This window comes from Lissotriton vulgaris, chromosome 12 (genome assembly GCF_964263255.1).
Source record: "Lissotriton vulgaris chromosome 12, aLisVul1.2, whole genome shotgun sequence".
Taxonomy (NCBI): domain Eukaryota; kingdom Metazoa; phylum Chordata; class Amphibia; order Caudata; family Salamandridae; genus Lissotriton; species Lissotriton vulgaris.
This window is the reverse complement of record NC_141700.1, coordinates 76,778,244-76,793,640: the sequence shown is the minus strand read 5'-3', so window position 1 is coordinate 76,793,640 and position 15,397 is coordinate 76,778,244. Positions and strand designations below refer to the sequence as shown.

The following is a 15,397-nucleotide window of genomic DNA, read 5'->3' as shown; positions in this document are numbered from 1 at the left end:
CTACGTGTGACCCAGGTTGTTATTATAGATGGGACAACATTGCAGTGTCTAATATAGTGTCTTAAAACACATACAAAAGAGATGTGTACAGCACACACCATGACCTGATGTATTTCAAGGTGCTCTCAAATGTGCCAATCAAGGGAAACAACGCTCAGTAAGGTAATTATTTGCCTAGATCACATAATTCATTCAATCGATGTAGCCGGGATTGATGCAGTTTGAAGCAGTTTTACAAAGCTTAATTTGTTAAGTAAATAAGTGCAAGACCATTGTTTTTGCTAGGCGCCCACCTCTGATGCTGTCAAATTCTGAGATTGACGACAATAAGGGTTTCTAAATTTGATTTTCCCTCATGCCTCTTTCTTCCACCCCTAGACTTCCTGTCTCTTTATCTCATGAACACAGAGGCTGCCTAGGCTTGATTCCACCTCATGCCTCTTTCCTTCTTCCACCCCTACACTTCCTGTCTCTTTATCTCATGAACACAGAGGCTGCCTAGTCTTGATTCCACCTCGTGCCTCTTTCTTCCACCCCTACACTTCCTGTCTCTTTATCTCATGAACACAGAGACTGCCTAGTCTTGATTCCACCTCATGCCTCTTTCTTCCACCCCTACACTTCCAGTCTCTTTGTCTCATGAACACAGAGGCTGCCTAGTCTTGATTCCACCTCGTGCCTCTTTCTTCCACCCCTACACTTCCTGTCTCTTTGTCTCATGAACTCCGAGACTGCCTAGTTTTGATTCCATCTCATGTCTCTTTTTTCCACCAGCATACATTTCCTATCTCTTTATCTCATGAACACCAAGGCTTCCGTGTCTTGATTCCCCTTTATGCCTCTTTCTTCCACCACCCTACATTTTCTGTCTCTTTATCTCATGAATACCACGTTGCCTGGTCTTGATTCCACCCCTTGCCTCTTTCGCCCACACCAACACTTCCCTTCTCTTTATTTCATGAACACTGAGGCTGCCTAGTCTTCAGTCCACCTCATGCCATTTTCATCCACCACCCCCACACTTCCTGTGTCTGTATCTAATGAATACCGAGGCTGCCTGGTCTTGATTCCACCTCATGCCTATTTCTTCCAACCCCACACTTGCTGCCTCTTTATCTCACTCTTACAGCTTATTTTTCCTCATAGCTTTCCTCTTCCAAAAATTTTTCTTTTTCTTTTTCTCTTTCTCCTTCTTTATTCTTTTCTGTTTTTGCTCTGTGACAGAGGCTGATGATGAAAAATAAGTCCTGATTTCCAAAAATGGCTGCGGGTGTCCAACATCTGTAATCAGTGGCACAATTTAGGCAGAGGCAATTTGAAATGTGACAATAATAAAATGTTTGATTTCCTCGTACTCTAGAACCACTAACTTTGATGAACAACTGGAAATAACAATGTATTATATATCTCTTTCGTAGATAAAATCTTCAGGCAGCAAACAGAGATTTGTACAAAGAAATAAAGAAGAAAAAGCATCCATGAAAATTAACTAAACAAAAGAAAGAGGCTCATGCAAAAAAAGGCACACAAAAATAGACAAACAGATTAATTGTGGAAAAAAGATTAAATAAAGCCAAAATTAAGCTGAATAAGAAAAGAAAAAAAGGCGGAGGATAAGCAAAGATAAAACAAAATGAATTAAATCAAGGAAATAAAGCACAAAAGAAATGCCAAAAACTTGAAGTGAATGATATGGACTATGGACTGACATGAGAAATATAAATAGAAAGAAAAGAATATAAAAAGTAGAAAAGAAAGTAAACGTCAAAAGAAGAAGAAGAAAAATAAGCAGAAAAGGAGCTGTACCCTCTTCCACAATGCAGCATTTATCGTGAGTGACTTGTACTTTTATGGTTTTCAGTAAACGAATAAAGTGGTTTGAACGAACGAACAACTGAGTTTATAAGTATTATTAGAGGTACTGCAAAGGGTGTTAGCAAGAGCTTTGCGAAACCTATGGGAATTTCGTTTTTCTTTTTTATGAAATATTTTCCTCAACCTCAGCTTAAAAAACAACTATACCAGTGCAACCTCTAAAGATGTATGTAAATGTAATATCACATTGAACATGTACGAAGGACAACAGAAAGAGCTACAGACCCTGACTTAAATTTAACTTTTTAAATCCCCTTTGAGGAGGGGAAATTGGAATTCAATGGAAGGTTTCGTGGGGAGGTTGGAAGATGAGAACCACACTGACATCCCACTAGCGAAAGGCAACGTCGTCCGGGGGAAGATGAGCAGCAGTCTGCGGCGTAAGCGTGAATTTATGCCAGATGAAAAGAAAGACGACACATACTGGGAGAAGAGGCGCAAGAATAACGAAGCTGCGAAGAGGTCACGGGAGAAGCGGCGAATTAACGACTTTGCGCTGGAGAGTAGGCTGATGGCGCTCAACGAGGAGAACGCCTATCTCAAGGTGGAGCTTTTGACCTTGAAGTTTCGCTGTGGCCTGATTCCATCCGCCACTTACCGCCAGCAGGCCCATGCTTTCCGGAGTGCTCTGGAGCTTTACTATAGCAGACACAAATCGAGCACCATGGCCCACTCTCCAACGAGTGTGGATCCAGTCTCACCTGAGATGGACTTCTACTCAAACTCATGCTTTGCTCCCAGACCCACATTAGCCGAGTCCTTTATTGTTAGCAGTCCGTCCATGGCACGGGCATTTACATACGATGAAATTAACGTGGACCGAGGAAAGCCAACCAGCGTGAACATCCAATACAACAAAGGTGTTCAACAGCAGAAGGAGCATCAGTCAGCTTTTGAACCCGTCCACCCGCTGAGTTTTAATTTTCTCCAAAGTAATTCCTACTGCTGTCCTAACCTGCATGAAACCAGAGTTTCCATCCCAAAGCCCATCATGGCCGAGATGGATAAGTACAAAAACCTGAAAGGCCTTTTGAATGAGCCCATGGAAGACCAAAAGAAGCCAACTTCTCCGCTCTTGTCCTCTGATTCACCTCCATGCCCTCCTGAAGATTGTCCAAAGAATAAGAGCTTTTCCGCCCTGCCACACAAGCTGAGAATCAAAAGCAGATCTTTAGTGGCTACAATTGACAATATGGCAGACACAGACAAAAGAGAAATCAGCACCAGCAGTGATCTAGTAGAGATTGAACAAAGAGGATGAAACATGTTTTTTGGGAAAGTGGGGGGGTTGAAGGAACAAAGGAAGAAGAAAATGCCTTGGCTGTTGTGAAGACTTATGTGTACAATATTTGCATCCATTTAAGAAGATGCAACGATTTGTGCCTATTTCAATTGATGGCGACGTTCACAAATAAAGTTGAACAGAATGTCTTTGTTTCTTATCACCTCTATGCCTCATACGCCAACAAATGTTCATTAAAATTGCATCTCAAAGGTAGCGATCATCAGGGCCATGGTTTAATATTTTTGAGGCGAGTCCAGGGCTGAAGGGTTATTAGTTAAAGTACTTCCCTTTATGTTAAAAAAAATTGGTTTGTGTTGACTAACCTACAGACATTCTGAAGGATTCCAGAATGGTATATGCCCCTATAGGCATTTTTTTGTTGGGCAAACAGTAGTTAACCAATAGTTTATCAAATGCCAAGGAAGGAAGACCTTAGTTTGACACATTTTTTACTGCACTGGTGTGTAGTCAACAATATATCATGCTCAGATGTTGACTCACAACATCACCAAAGTTCTTATTACAATTTTTTTCAGCAACTGAGCATGAACCTTAAACCCTAGTATAGAAACAAAGAATGTGTCTGAAGAGTGGAGCTCAATGCACTACTTAAGTTTTCCCTTTGGAGCTCCACTATTATTACATCTAGCGACAGGCTTAACAAAGGGAAACCCAGAAAACATCATTACACACTTCCCAAATTGTTGTGAGTCTCAAGGCGAAGGGGGTAGAAAAAGGCCTTATCCCTCTATTGCAATTTGCAAAGATATGTATCAATGACCTGAGACCTGTCCTGCAATTGCAAAGTATTAAATAGATAGCAGTAGAAAAGGACAGTCAGTCAGCATTTGTTAACCGGATGTTGTGAATCGTAGACATCATCCAAGAGTGAAGACTGGGGGGGGGGGGGGGGGGCCACACAAGCTTCACCCGACTATACCTTTGCAATGTGCATGTCTAGGATCGCAACTCTTTTTAATGGATGGGTCATAATGCCTGCAAATTGCAAAAGACATTTCAGCGTTGGAGAGCTGCTGTCCTTGGCAGAACTCCATTGCTGCATTCACAGCTGGTCACAAGGACTCGTCGAATGAATCCTGCTCATGGATATCAATTGGGCAGGATTTGTGTATCTATCTGATTGAATACATCACTGAGATATGACTTACCCAATTGTACATCCGGCACCATGAGTGCTGTAACATCAAAAACAAGATGGAAACAAGATTTATTTAGAGTACCTTTCATAGCTGGCAAAGATCTGCTCAATACAATCTCTTTGAACAGAGTCCACATATCTACATGGGTGCACTCATGGTTGTAAATTGTAACTTGAGTGGTCTGGTCAAAACATGGACCTGTCCCTGTGTGATATGACTGAACCTATGTGTCCCAGTGACATGAAGAAGTACAGGCACCTGTAGCCTTGAACTGGAAGTATCTTGAAGTAGTGGACCCCGGCTAATTCGATAGAAGGAGTCTTGATTGGGAAACTCAGTAACTAGCACTGAGATGGTTGGGGTGACGGCACAGCTTTCCTTCTATTTAGTGAGTGATCCATCCCAGGGTAGTAACTTAAACCCTTACAGAATTCATAACACGCAAAAAGGAAAAGGGTATTGAGCCGACAGGTTGGGAGCAGGACCTGCGGTCAACCCCTCCACCCTTGCCGTGCGGAGCTGGCGGCAAATGTATCAGAATTAGATATTACTTTACAAATTACATCACTGATGATATCTGAAATCTAAGGTGGTTGCTTTTTCAGTGAATTTCTAATGTTTCTATGCTTTTTTTAACTTTAGTTAAAATCTTAATACCTTTCCCATGTATTACTCCACATAAACCTTTGTTATTTTCAGTGAAGCTTTAAAAATATATATTGAAAGTTTAATTGAAAATAACAAAGGTTTATGTGGAGTAATACATGGGGAAGGTAGTAAGATTTTATATATATGCGTGTATATATATTTAAGGAGGGTCTTATGGAGGGATATGCTAAAAGATTAAGGGCCATATGTATCATAGTTCCGTTTTGCGAATTCCAAATAGCGAATTTTAAGGAATCGCTATTTGGAATTCGCAAAACGGTATGTATGTACAAAATCGCTTTTTATAGCGATTCCTTACCATTTCTAATTTGCGATTAGCAAATTGCTAATCGCAAATTACCCATTCATTTCTATGGGCCAGGAGGCCCATAGGAATGAAGGGGCAATTTGCGATTAGCAATTAGCTAATCGCAAATTAGGAATTTCTTCAAGGGTGCAGGGGTGTCTCAAGAACACCCTGCTGCACCCCTGAAAAAGACATTTGGGGGCATATGGCGCACATACAAGCCCTAAGGGCATGTATGGGCGTCATATGGCACCTTTGGTTTGTTTGAAAAAAGCATTATTAAAAAAATTTGCAACTTACCACCAACTAGAAGTTGGTGGTAATTTGCGATTCCTTAATGGCATTTTTTTTCTTTGATACATATGCATTTAAGGAATCGCAAGATTTGCGATTCCTTAAATGCAATCGCAAAATAAGGAATAGCAAATTTTGCGATTCCTTATTTTGATGCAAAAGTGTTTAATACATACCATTTAGGTATTTAGCATTCGCAAAGGCCGAAATTCGCAGAATTTCGGCCTTTGCGAATGCTAAATAGCTTGATACATATGGCCCTAAGACCATTGCAATTTGCATCATGTACATATGTATGTGTATATATATATATTTAAAAATTAAAAAGTTTCTCGCCACACGCAAACACGTATCCAGCCAATGTTTTAGCAGGAGAGAAAATGACAAAGAGCAAAACCCAAGTCTGGTGCTGATTATTTCGTGCATAAGATCGCCATGCCCGCCATGACGCGTTTCGCCTCTCTCCAGAGGCTTGATCACATGACATGTTGCAAAGCATTTGGGAGGGTACTTATAGTTTAAAAAAGGGCGGGCATCAATTACCACACTTGATGCAGTTGAAAATAGACATAGAAAACATATTTGCATCGGAACATTTCATCATTAAATAAAAGACACAGTGTCTAAAATCAGAAAAAACATTCCCATATTAAAACCAATCTGTAATGGCAATAAATATGTGCAAATATACAAATATCCATAGTATAAATACTTTTAAATTCATATGTACTTCTTCTGGTTCTCTATCTACATCAACTGCAAAATACTACCCAAGTGGGTTATTGTCCTAAATTGGGCAACTTCATTTAATCAATTTACTATGTACTGCTTCTCCATATAAAAAACTAAAGTGATATTCACGTGCAAATTTCGCATTAAAGTGTAACTTGTGCAAAATTATAATTATATATATATATATATATATATATATATATATATATATATATATATATATATATATTGCACAGACCTCTGTATTTTTCTCCAATTGTTCTTTCTAATGCATTTTGGCCAACCTTTGGCCTTCTTCAGAGATGGAGCGCAGACATCCAGAAGCTGAGCATACAGAGACCAGGTAAATGATTCATTTTTATCTCTGTGATGTTCCCTCTGGTGGGTGCCGCGGTGGACTGCAGCTTCAAAGCATTGTCGTCCCTGTAGTTAGCGTCTCAATTTTTTCCTCCAGTGGATGATGTCCGTAGTTACAGCAATGGAGTTTTGCCGCTATCCCCTCGTGCACCATTCTCAAGTGTACTCGGGACTTTACCAAGGGTTCCTGGTAGCAGCCGTTACCCTGTTGCCTTCGCCCAATGTTTCTGAGGTTCATTTTCGGGTAGTTATGGTGCGCTTTTGCAAGTGGTGTGTTCCTCCCCGGTTGAACCATGCCGCCTTTACATTACACAGAGCTCTCCTATTAGGAAAGAATGAGCCGCACACATCTTGGTAATTCAATCAATCAATCAATCAATCAAGAAATTTGTAAAGCGCGCTACTCACCCGGAGGATCTCAAGGCGCTTGGGGGTGGGGGGTCTGCTACTGCTCGAACAGCCAGGTCTTGAGTTGCTTCCTGAAGGAGAGGTGGTCTTGGGTAAGACGGAGGTGGATGGGGAGGGAATTCCAGGTCTTGGCTGCCAGGTAGGAGAAGGATCTTCCTCCCATGGTGGCTCTTCGGATGTGTGGAATGGCGGCGAGGGCGTGGTTGGTCGATCGTAGTTGGCGGGTGGGAGTGTAGAAGGTCAGGCGGTTGTTAAGGTACCTGGGGCCTAGGTCGTGGAGGGCTTTGTGTGCGTGGATGAGGAGGCGGAACGTGATTCTTTTGTTGACGGGGAGCCAGTGCAGGTCTCTCAGGTGTCCGGAGATGTGGCTGTGGCGGGGGATGTCCAGGATGAGTCGTGCGGAGGCGTTCTGGATGCGTTGGAGTCTTTTCTGCAGTTTGGCTGTGGTTCCGGTGTAGAGGGTGTTTCCGTAGTCTAGTTGGCTGGTGACAAGTGCCTGGGTGACCGTCTTCCTGGTTTCGGTGGGGATCCATCTGAAGATCTTTCGGAGCATGCGTAGGATGTTGAAGCATGAAGACGAGACGGCGTTGACTTGTCTGGTCATCGACAGGGAGGAGTCCAGGATGAAGCCCAGGTTGCGCGCGTGGTCCGTTGGTTTGGGTGCGCTGCCTAGGGCCGGGGGCCACCAGGAGTCGTCCCAGGCTGATGGTGTTGATCCAAGGATGAGGACTTCCGTCTTGTCTGAGTTCAGTTTCAAGCGGCTGTTCTTCATCCATTCGGCTACTTCTTTCATCCCTTTGTGTAGGTTGGTTCTGGTGGTGGCAGGGTCGTTGGTGAGGGAGAGGATCAGCTGGGTGTCGTCGGCGTAGGAGATGATGTTGAGGCTGTGTTGGCGTGCGATGGCTGCGTGGGGGCTCATGTACACGTTGAAGAGGGTGGGGCTGAGTGATGAACCTTGTCGGTGGCCTCAGATCTGAACGGGGGGAGGCGGACTCTCTGGGTTCTTCCGGCGAGGAACGAGATGATCCACTTCAGTGCCTTCTCTTGGATTCCGATGTTGCTAAGGCGCTGCACTGGGGTGCGGTGGCAGACAGTATCGAACGCTGCGGAGAGGTCCAGGAGGATGAGGGCCGCTGTTTCCCCGTTGTCGAGCAGGGTTCGGATGTCGTCAGTGGCAGCGATGAGGGCGGTCTCGGTGCTGTGATTGGCTCAAAAGCTGGACTGTGAGTGGTCGAGGGATCCGTTCGTTTCGTGGAAGGCGGCCAGCTGTCTGTTGACGGTCTTCTCGATGACTTTGGCGGAAAACGGGAGCAGCGAGATGGGGCGGTAGTTCTTGAGGTCGGCGGGGTCTGCCGATGGTTTCTTCAGGAGGGCGCTGAGTTCGGCGTGCTTCCAGCTCTCCGGGAAGGTGGCGGTGTTGAAGGAGCAGTTGATGATGTCCCGGAGTTGGGGTGCGATGACGGAGTCGGCCTTGTTGAAGACGTGGTGAGGGCATGGGTTGGTTGGTGATCCGGAGTGGATGGTGTTCATCGTTCGTATGGTGTCTTCGGTGTTGACTGGGGTCCAGGCGCGGAGGGGGTTGGTGGGGGGCGTTGGTTCTGTGGTTGGGTGCGTGGACTGTTCGCTGAAGCTGTTGTGTAGGTCTGCGATCTTGTTGTGGAAGAACGTGGCGAGTGAGTCGCAGAGGTCTTGAGAGGGAGTGATGTTGTTGTTTCCGGCGCTGGGGTTGAAGAGCTCTTTGACGATGCTGAAGAGCTCCTTGCTGTTGTGTGCGTTGTTGTCTAATCGTTCCTTGAATGCTGTCTTCTTGGTGGTGTGGATCAGCTGGTGGTGTTTACGGGTGGCGTGCTTGAGGGCGGTCATGTTGTCTGTGGTCGGGTTCTTTCGCCAGGCTTTCTCGTGGGTGCGGCAGTTCATCTTGGAGTTCTTGAGGTCGTCGTTAAACCACGGGGCTTTCTTGCTTCTGGGCCTGCTGGGATGGGTTTTCAGGGGTGCGAGGTTGTCGGCGCAGTTGGTGATCCATTGTGCTAGGTTGTGGGCTGCTTGGTTGGGGTCCGTTGATCTGGCGGGAGGGTTCTGGTTCAGTGACGCGGTGAGCTGGTCGGTGGTGATCGTGTTCCAGTTCCTGCGGGGACCTGTTGCAGGAGGTGGTGAGTTGTGTTCTTTCTGAAGCTGAAGTGGACGCAGCTGTGGTCTGCCCAGTGAAGTCCGGTTGAGTGGCTGAAGGAGATGTGCTTCCTGGAAGTGAAGACTGGGTCAATCAAGCGTGTGTCTGGCGTATTTATTTATTTAGGAGATTTGTTAAGCGCTCAAATACCCGTGGGTGTCTCAGCGCTGAGTGTTTATTGAACTAGTCCATGAGAAGTTATTGCTTGAACAGCCAGGTCTTTATCTGTCTGTTCACCAGTTGCTTGAGTCCGAGGTTAGCGAGGTTGTCCAGTAGGGTGGTGGTGTTGTTGTCGTTGTTGTTCTCCAGGTGGAAGTTGAGATCCCCTAGGAGGATGTAGTCAGCGGAGGGGAGGCGTGTGGGCTGATGAAGTCTGCGATGCCTTCGCTGAATGTGTGCGGGGTCCTGGGGGTCTGTAGATGAGGGTGCCTCTGAGTGAGGTCTTGGGGTCGGTGTGTATCTGGAAGTGAAGATGTTCGACGGCTGTGAGGGTGTCTTCGGAGTTGGATGAGATGCAGATGGTGTTTTTGTGGACGATGGCGATGCCTCCTCCAGTCTGGTTGGCCCGGTCCCTCCGGATGATCTTGTACCCGTCCCGGATGGCTATGGCAATGTCGGGCGATGAGGAGGCGTTCATCCAGGATTCCGTGAGGAAGGCGACGTCCGGGGATGTGGTGTCGAGCAGGTTCCATAGTTTTACGGCGTGTCTGTGGACGGAGCAGGTGTTGAGCAGGATGCACTTCAGGTGGTTGCTGTAGGTGCTTGGCTTGGCGGGTGCGGGTGGGTTGCGAGTCCGGATGCAGGTGAACTTGCAGGCTTGGCAGGTGAAGGGTCCGTGGGTGCGTCCTGGGGTGGCTTGGTGGCATCCGGGGAGGCGTCCGGTGTTGAGTGCGCTGAGGGTGGCGGCGTTGTACGTCCGGCGGGTGGGATGGCCTCTGCGGGGGCCAGGGGGTCTGGCGTGGGGCGCGGTACAGGCGCGGACGGGCGCGGACGGGCTTACCTTTGTCTCGCATAGGGTGCACCCGCTGCGGGCGCGAGCGGACTCTGCCATAAATGTAGAGTGGGGGGGCGGAGCGAGGGAGGAGCAGCTGGGAGGCGGGAGCGGGGTGACGAGTGGGGAGGGGAGCGATGCGAGGAGAGGCTGAAGGAGCAGGGGGTGGGGCCGCGGGGGAGCAGCGGCAGGGAGCGGGAAGCGGGGTGGGTCAGCGGGAGCACGGAGAGGAGAGGACCGGAATCCAATCAAGGGCACAACAGTGAACAGGGGGCACAACAGCACGGAGAGAGCAAAATACAATCAGGGGCAACAGCACGGAGAGAGTAGAATTACAATCAGGCACAGAAGTGAAACCAGGGGGGGGAACAGGGGCACAACGGCACGGAGAGAGCAGAGTACAATCAAGGGCACGGAGAGAGCAGAATACAATCAGGGGCACGGAGAGAGCAGAATATAATCAGGGGCAACAGTCAGGGGCACAAGCACGGAGAGAACAGAATACTATCACAGAATACAGGCAAAGCAAACAAAAGTTACTGGCAGTGGCGGCAGTGGCGGCAGTGGCGGCGGCAACGGGGACTTGGCACACGCAGGTGGGCCACGCGCTGGGTGGAGCGACCGGCACTGACCAGGTCAGGTCAGGTCACAGCTCCCCGCCTCGCAGACCCCACCTAAGTACTCAGTGGGAGGGAGGAGCAGCTGGGAGGCGGGAGCGGGGTGGCGAGTGGGGAGGGGAGCGATGCGAGGAGAGGCTGAAGGAGCGGGGTGGGGCCGCGGGGGAGCAGCGGCAGGGAGCGGGGTGGGTCAGCGGGAGCACGGAGAGGAGAGGACCGGAATCCAATCAAGGGCACAACAGTGAACAGGGGGCACAACAGCACGGAGAGAGCAAAATACAATCAGCGGCAACAGCACGGAGAGAGCAGAATTACAATCAGGCACAGTAGTGAAACCAGGGGGGGGGGGGACAGGGGCACAACGGCACAAGGAGAGAGCAGAGTACAATCGAGGGCACAGAGAGAGCAGAATACAATCAGGGGCACGGAGAGAGCAGAATATAATCAGGGGCAACAGTCAGGGGCACAAGCACGGAGAGAACAGAATACTATCACAGAATACAGGCAAAGCTAACAAAAGTTACTGGCAGTGGCGGCGGCAACGGGGACTGGGCACACGCAGGTGGGCCACGCAGCGGGTGGAGCGACCGGCACTGACCAGGTCAGGTCAGGTCAGGTCAGGTCACAGATGCTATTTTGTATTTTGCTCCGATTGTTCGTTCTGATGCATTTCGGCCAACCTTTGGCCTTCTTCAGAGATGGAGTGCGGACATCCAGAAGCCGAGCATACAGAGACCAGGTAAATGCTTCATTTTTATCTTGGTGATGTTCCCTTCGGTGGGTGCCGCGGTGGACTGCAGCTTCAAAGCATTGTCGTCCCTGTAGTTAGCTTCTCATTTTTTTTCCTCCAGTGGATGATGTCAGAAGTTACAGCCGGTGGAGTTTTGCCGCGATCCCCTCGTGCACCATCCATACTAATATAATAAAGAGAGAGCCCAAACCTTTGAGGCGGGTAATCTCAGGAACCCCATTACCAATCACAACACCCAATACAGCGTTGGAAAGGGCAGTTGCAGCAGAAGGACATAGGTTGTGCAGACTCCCACCATATACATTTAAAAGCTAAAAAAAACATGCCCGCAAAGTAGTCCCTTGTGAAAGTGTCTGCGTTGTGCTGTGGGCGTGTGCTGGGGGCGTGACAAATGCTGGGGGCGTGTGGTACGTTCCGCCCTTCATGCCATGTCTCATATTGTGTGCTAATCCCACCCTGCTCCCTTTAAATACCCCTGCACCCCATAATCATAAACCACCCTTACTCCTTAAAATACCCCAACACCCTTAAACACTAACCCATCTTAACCCTATAAATATACCCTGTACCCCAAAACACAAACCTATCCCTAAACCCTAAAAATACCCCTATACCCCAAAACCCAAACCTAGCCCTGAACCCTATAAATACCCCTGTACCTCAAAACCCAAACCTACCCCTGAACCCTAAAAATACCACTGTACCCCAAAACTAAACCTACCCCTGAAACCTAAAATACCCCTGTACCCCAAAACCCAAACCTAACCCTGAACCCTAAAAATACCACTGTACCCCAAAACTAAACCTACCCCTGAACCCTAAAATACCCCTGTACCCCGAAACCCAAACCTAGCCCTGAACGCTAAAAATACCCCTGTACCCTAAAACCCAAACCTAGCCCTGAACCCTAAAAATACCCCTGTACCCCAAAACCCATACCTATCCCTAAACCCTAAAACTACAACTGTATCCCATAACCCAAAACTATATCTGAACCCTTAAAATACCCAAACACCCCAAAACATATACCCCTATACCCATACTTACCTTATCCAAACATTAAATAAATACCATGCTTTTACCATTCATGCATTTACAACGAATTTCGTTGTAAATGTGTGCGTGGTAAAAGCATATAAAATGTAATGCCATGCGTTATAATGGCATTGCGGAGTTATGGTACTTTCGTAATGAAAGTATGCGGAGTGATGGTATGCGGAAAGAAAGTTGCGGAATAATGGGTGTTTACCCTCCCCCGGTAAGTACATTTGTGGCACGGCGGCCCACATCTCCAGCAACATACTCATATTTTTTCACCACCCATTTGAAAAATGCACAGCACCGACATACACTTTTAGACACACCTCCCGCCACATGTTCTAGAATTGCAAACTTTAGAGCTGGGGAGCTACGTTCGAATCTCAGAATCAGCTCAACATCCTGTGATTCCAGGCAAATTGCTTTGTCTCCCCGTGCCTACCACAAATGAATGTGTTCTTCTGTAATGTAAATTGTGCTCATGCCATGTTGTCGAGTTCGCGCTATATAATATTGCAAGGAAAAATAAAGTAGGGAAACTCGAGTTCACACACTACTGAACGCGCACTCTTAAGTGCATCAGCAGTGCACTGTGAATCGGAGCGTTTCACAGGCCTGTCACAGATAAGAAATGCTATCTAAACGAAATCCTACAAAAGAATATACTACTGGCTGGCAGCAATTCATACCCGGACAACGTCGGGACGGGCTGCTAGTATATATATATATATACACAATCATACATAATACTCTTTTGGCATGTCCCTCCATATGCTCCTCCTTAAATTTTCAAAAACACCTCCCATTTAATAGTAGATATCCACCAATTGTCCACCACTGCTTGGGTACCTCCCACATTTACTACACATTTATATACCTGTGTGTGTGGGGCTTTTGGAAGACCTGTGCTCATAAAAGGTATCAGAGGCAGAGGTCTTCGGCCATGGGTTTATGACTTGCATTCTTTAGTACTGTTTTATATCCTACAAATGTGAATCAGAACCATTGTGTGTAAGTGGGGTGAATTAAACATGGTCAATCTAATAGTCTCTCTGAAATTGTAGACCTGCTATGGATTCTCATTCATTTTTTATCCGAACAGGTCATTCCCAGAACTTCCGAGGCTGGCATGTGAAGCATCCCAATTTTGATCCTTGTGGGCATTTAATGCAATGCTAAAAATCAGTCTAACATTTTTACTTTTCTGATTTACATAGCCTCTCCAGTTATTGGCTGTTTTATAGCAGAGATGTTTTAAAGCATGGACAAAGTGGGCAATTGCCCATTGCCCCCACTTTTCCAGGGACCCACTGCTAACTTCTTTTGTTTTTCAATATTGTTAGGCAACATAAGACTTGAGTTAGCAGAAAATTGGTAATAATATTCAAAGTTGTTCCAAACAGGGGCTTGCAAAATATTTCTTGCCTGAGGCCTCCAAATTTCCTAAGATGACACCGTGTTAAAGTAATAGAATTCTTACTGGTATGGAGAGGAGGTGTCTTAATGGCAAGAGCGATCGACTTTAAAGCTGGGGAACCAGGTTCGAGTCTGGGTAGGAGGCTCAAGCATCCTGTGACTCTGGGAAAATCACTTAATCTCCCCATTTTTTAAAAAGAAAAATGAATGTGTCCGTCTGTAATGCAACTGATGCTCATGTAAAGCACTCTGATACCTTCGGGTCGCATTCGCGCTACATAAAACCACAACACAGAATATATATTTCCCTATTGCACCCTATATGACTTTATATAGGAGCAGGAACACCAGGAGAACCACCCACAGTAAGTTTAAGGCTGTTTAACCTTGAGTTTTAGGACGTTCTGTTGTGAATGTATCTAGGACCCTAATTAAATATTCCTGATTCATGCCCTTATGCGGTTATGATAAATCATGTCCTAATGAAGCCATAAGAATCTTACCCATATTCAGTCATAGCCCACGCAGCCCAAATACGGCAAGGCTACTTCCTTAGATTCCTAGAGAGCACAACGAGTTCTTTCGACACACCAAACCTTCAGCAATCTGGGAATTCCCCATGTCTTTGTCATTGAACTCCTGCGAGCACTAAAGGAACAGTCAGTTCTTAGTGACATCTTTTATTGACGTCTTATGTCCAACCTTATGTCAAACACGGCACCTTCCAGGTATAAATATACCAACACTTGCCTTAAGCAAAACACGGTGGTGTGGAGCAGAGCGGCTATCTTCTTATCCGAAGCCCAGCTGATGCGAGAGCAGAAGTAAGCCGCCCCTCCCCTTTGACACACTGGAGAAGCTGCCTTTTCTCACGCCGAGAAATCTAGCTCCGGTGTTTCCAGTCATCCTTGCGGGTTACTGGGAGATGGAGTCCTAAGAAACGAGATACAAGACCTTCTTCATTCTATAACCAAGGTACAGAGCTGATTCAAACCTTAGAGAGAATTCTTGATACAGATTCTTGGCAAAAACCCAACTTAACTTAAAACTGCAACTTACTTACTCCTTCCCACGTATTAGGCTTAGGTCAGGTACACCGGGGTAGGCGTATCTTAGAAGCACCAGTTGAGTTTGTTACTCAATGTTTTATGTATGTAAATATTTTATCAGTTTTAAAGTATCATATGGCTAAGAAACCATATCAATGCTTTTACAGTATTATTTTATAATACTCCTTTTACTGTACGCACTTTACTTCATGATAAGTATTGCAATTGTGGCAATTCATTTCTCTTGCATGAGAAAGAAGACTGCTCAATAAAATAACACCTTTTATTGAAAACGCCTGTCT

The 15,397-nt window shown here is 46.3% G+C and overlaps 1 protein-coding gene across 1 annotated transcript; it reads left to right on the top strand.

The window, feature by feature from the left end:
• The first annotated feature begins 1,431 nt into the window (after positions 1–1,431).
• LOC147673358 (nuclear factor interleukin-3-regulated protein-like) lies at positions 1,432–3,300 on the top strand. The gene has a single exon (XM_086946346.1). It carries the CDS (start codon positions 2,156–2,158, stop codon positions 3,134–3,136), a length of 981 nt encoding a protein of 326 aa, XP_086802472.1. The 5' UTR covers positions 1,432–2,155; the 3' UTR covers positions 3,137–3,300.
• Positions 3,301–15,397: the final 12,097 nt, after the last annotated feature.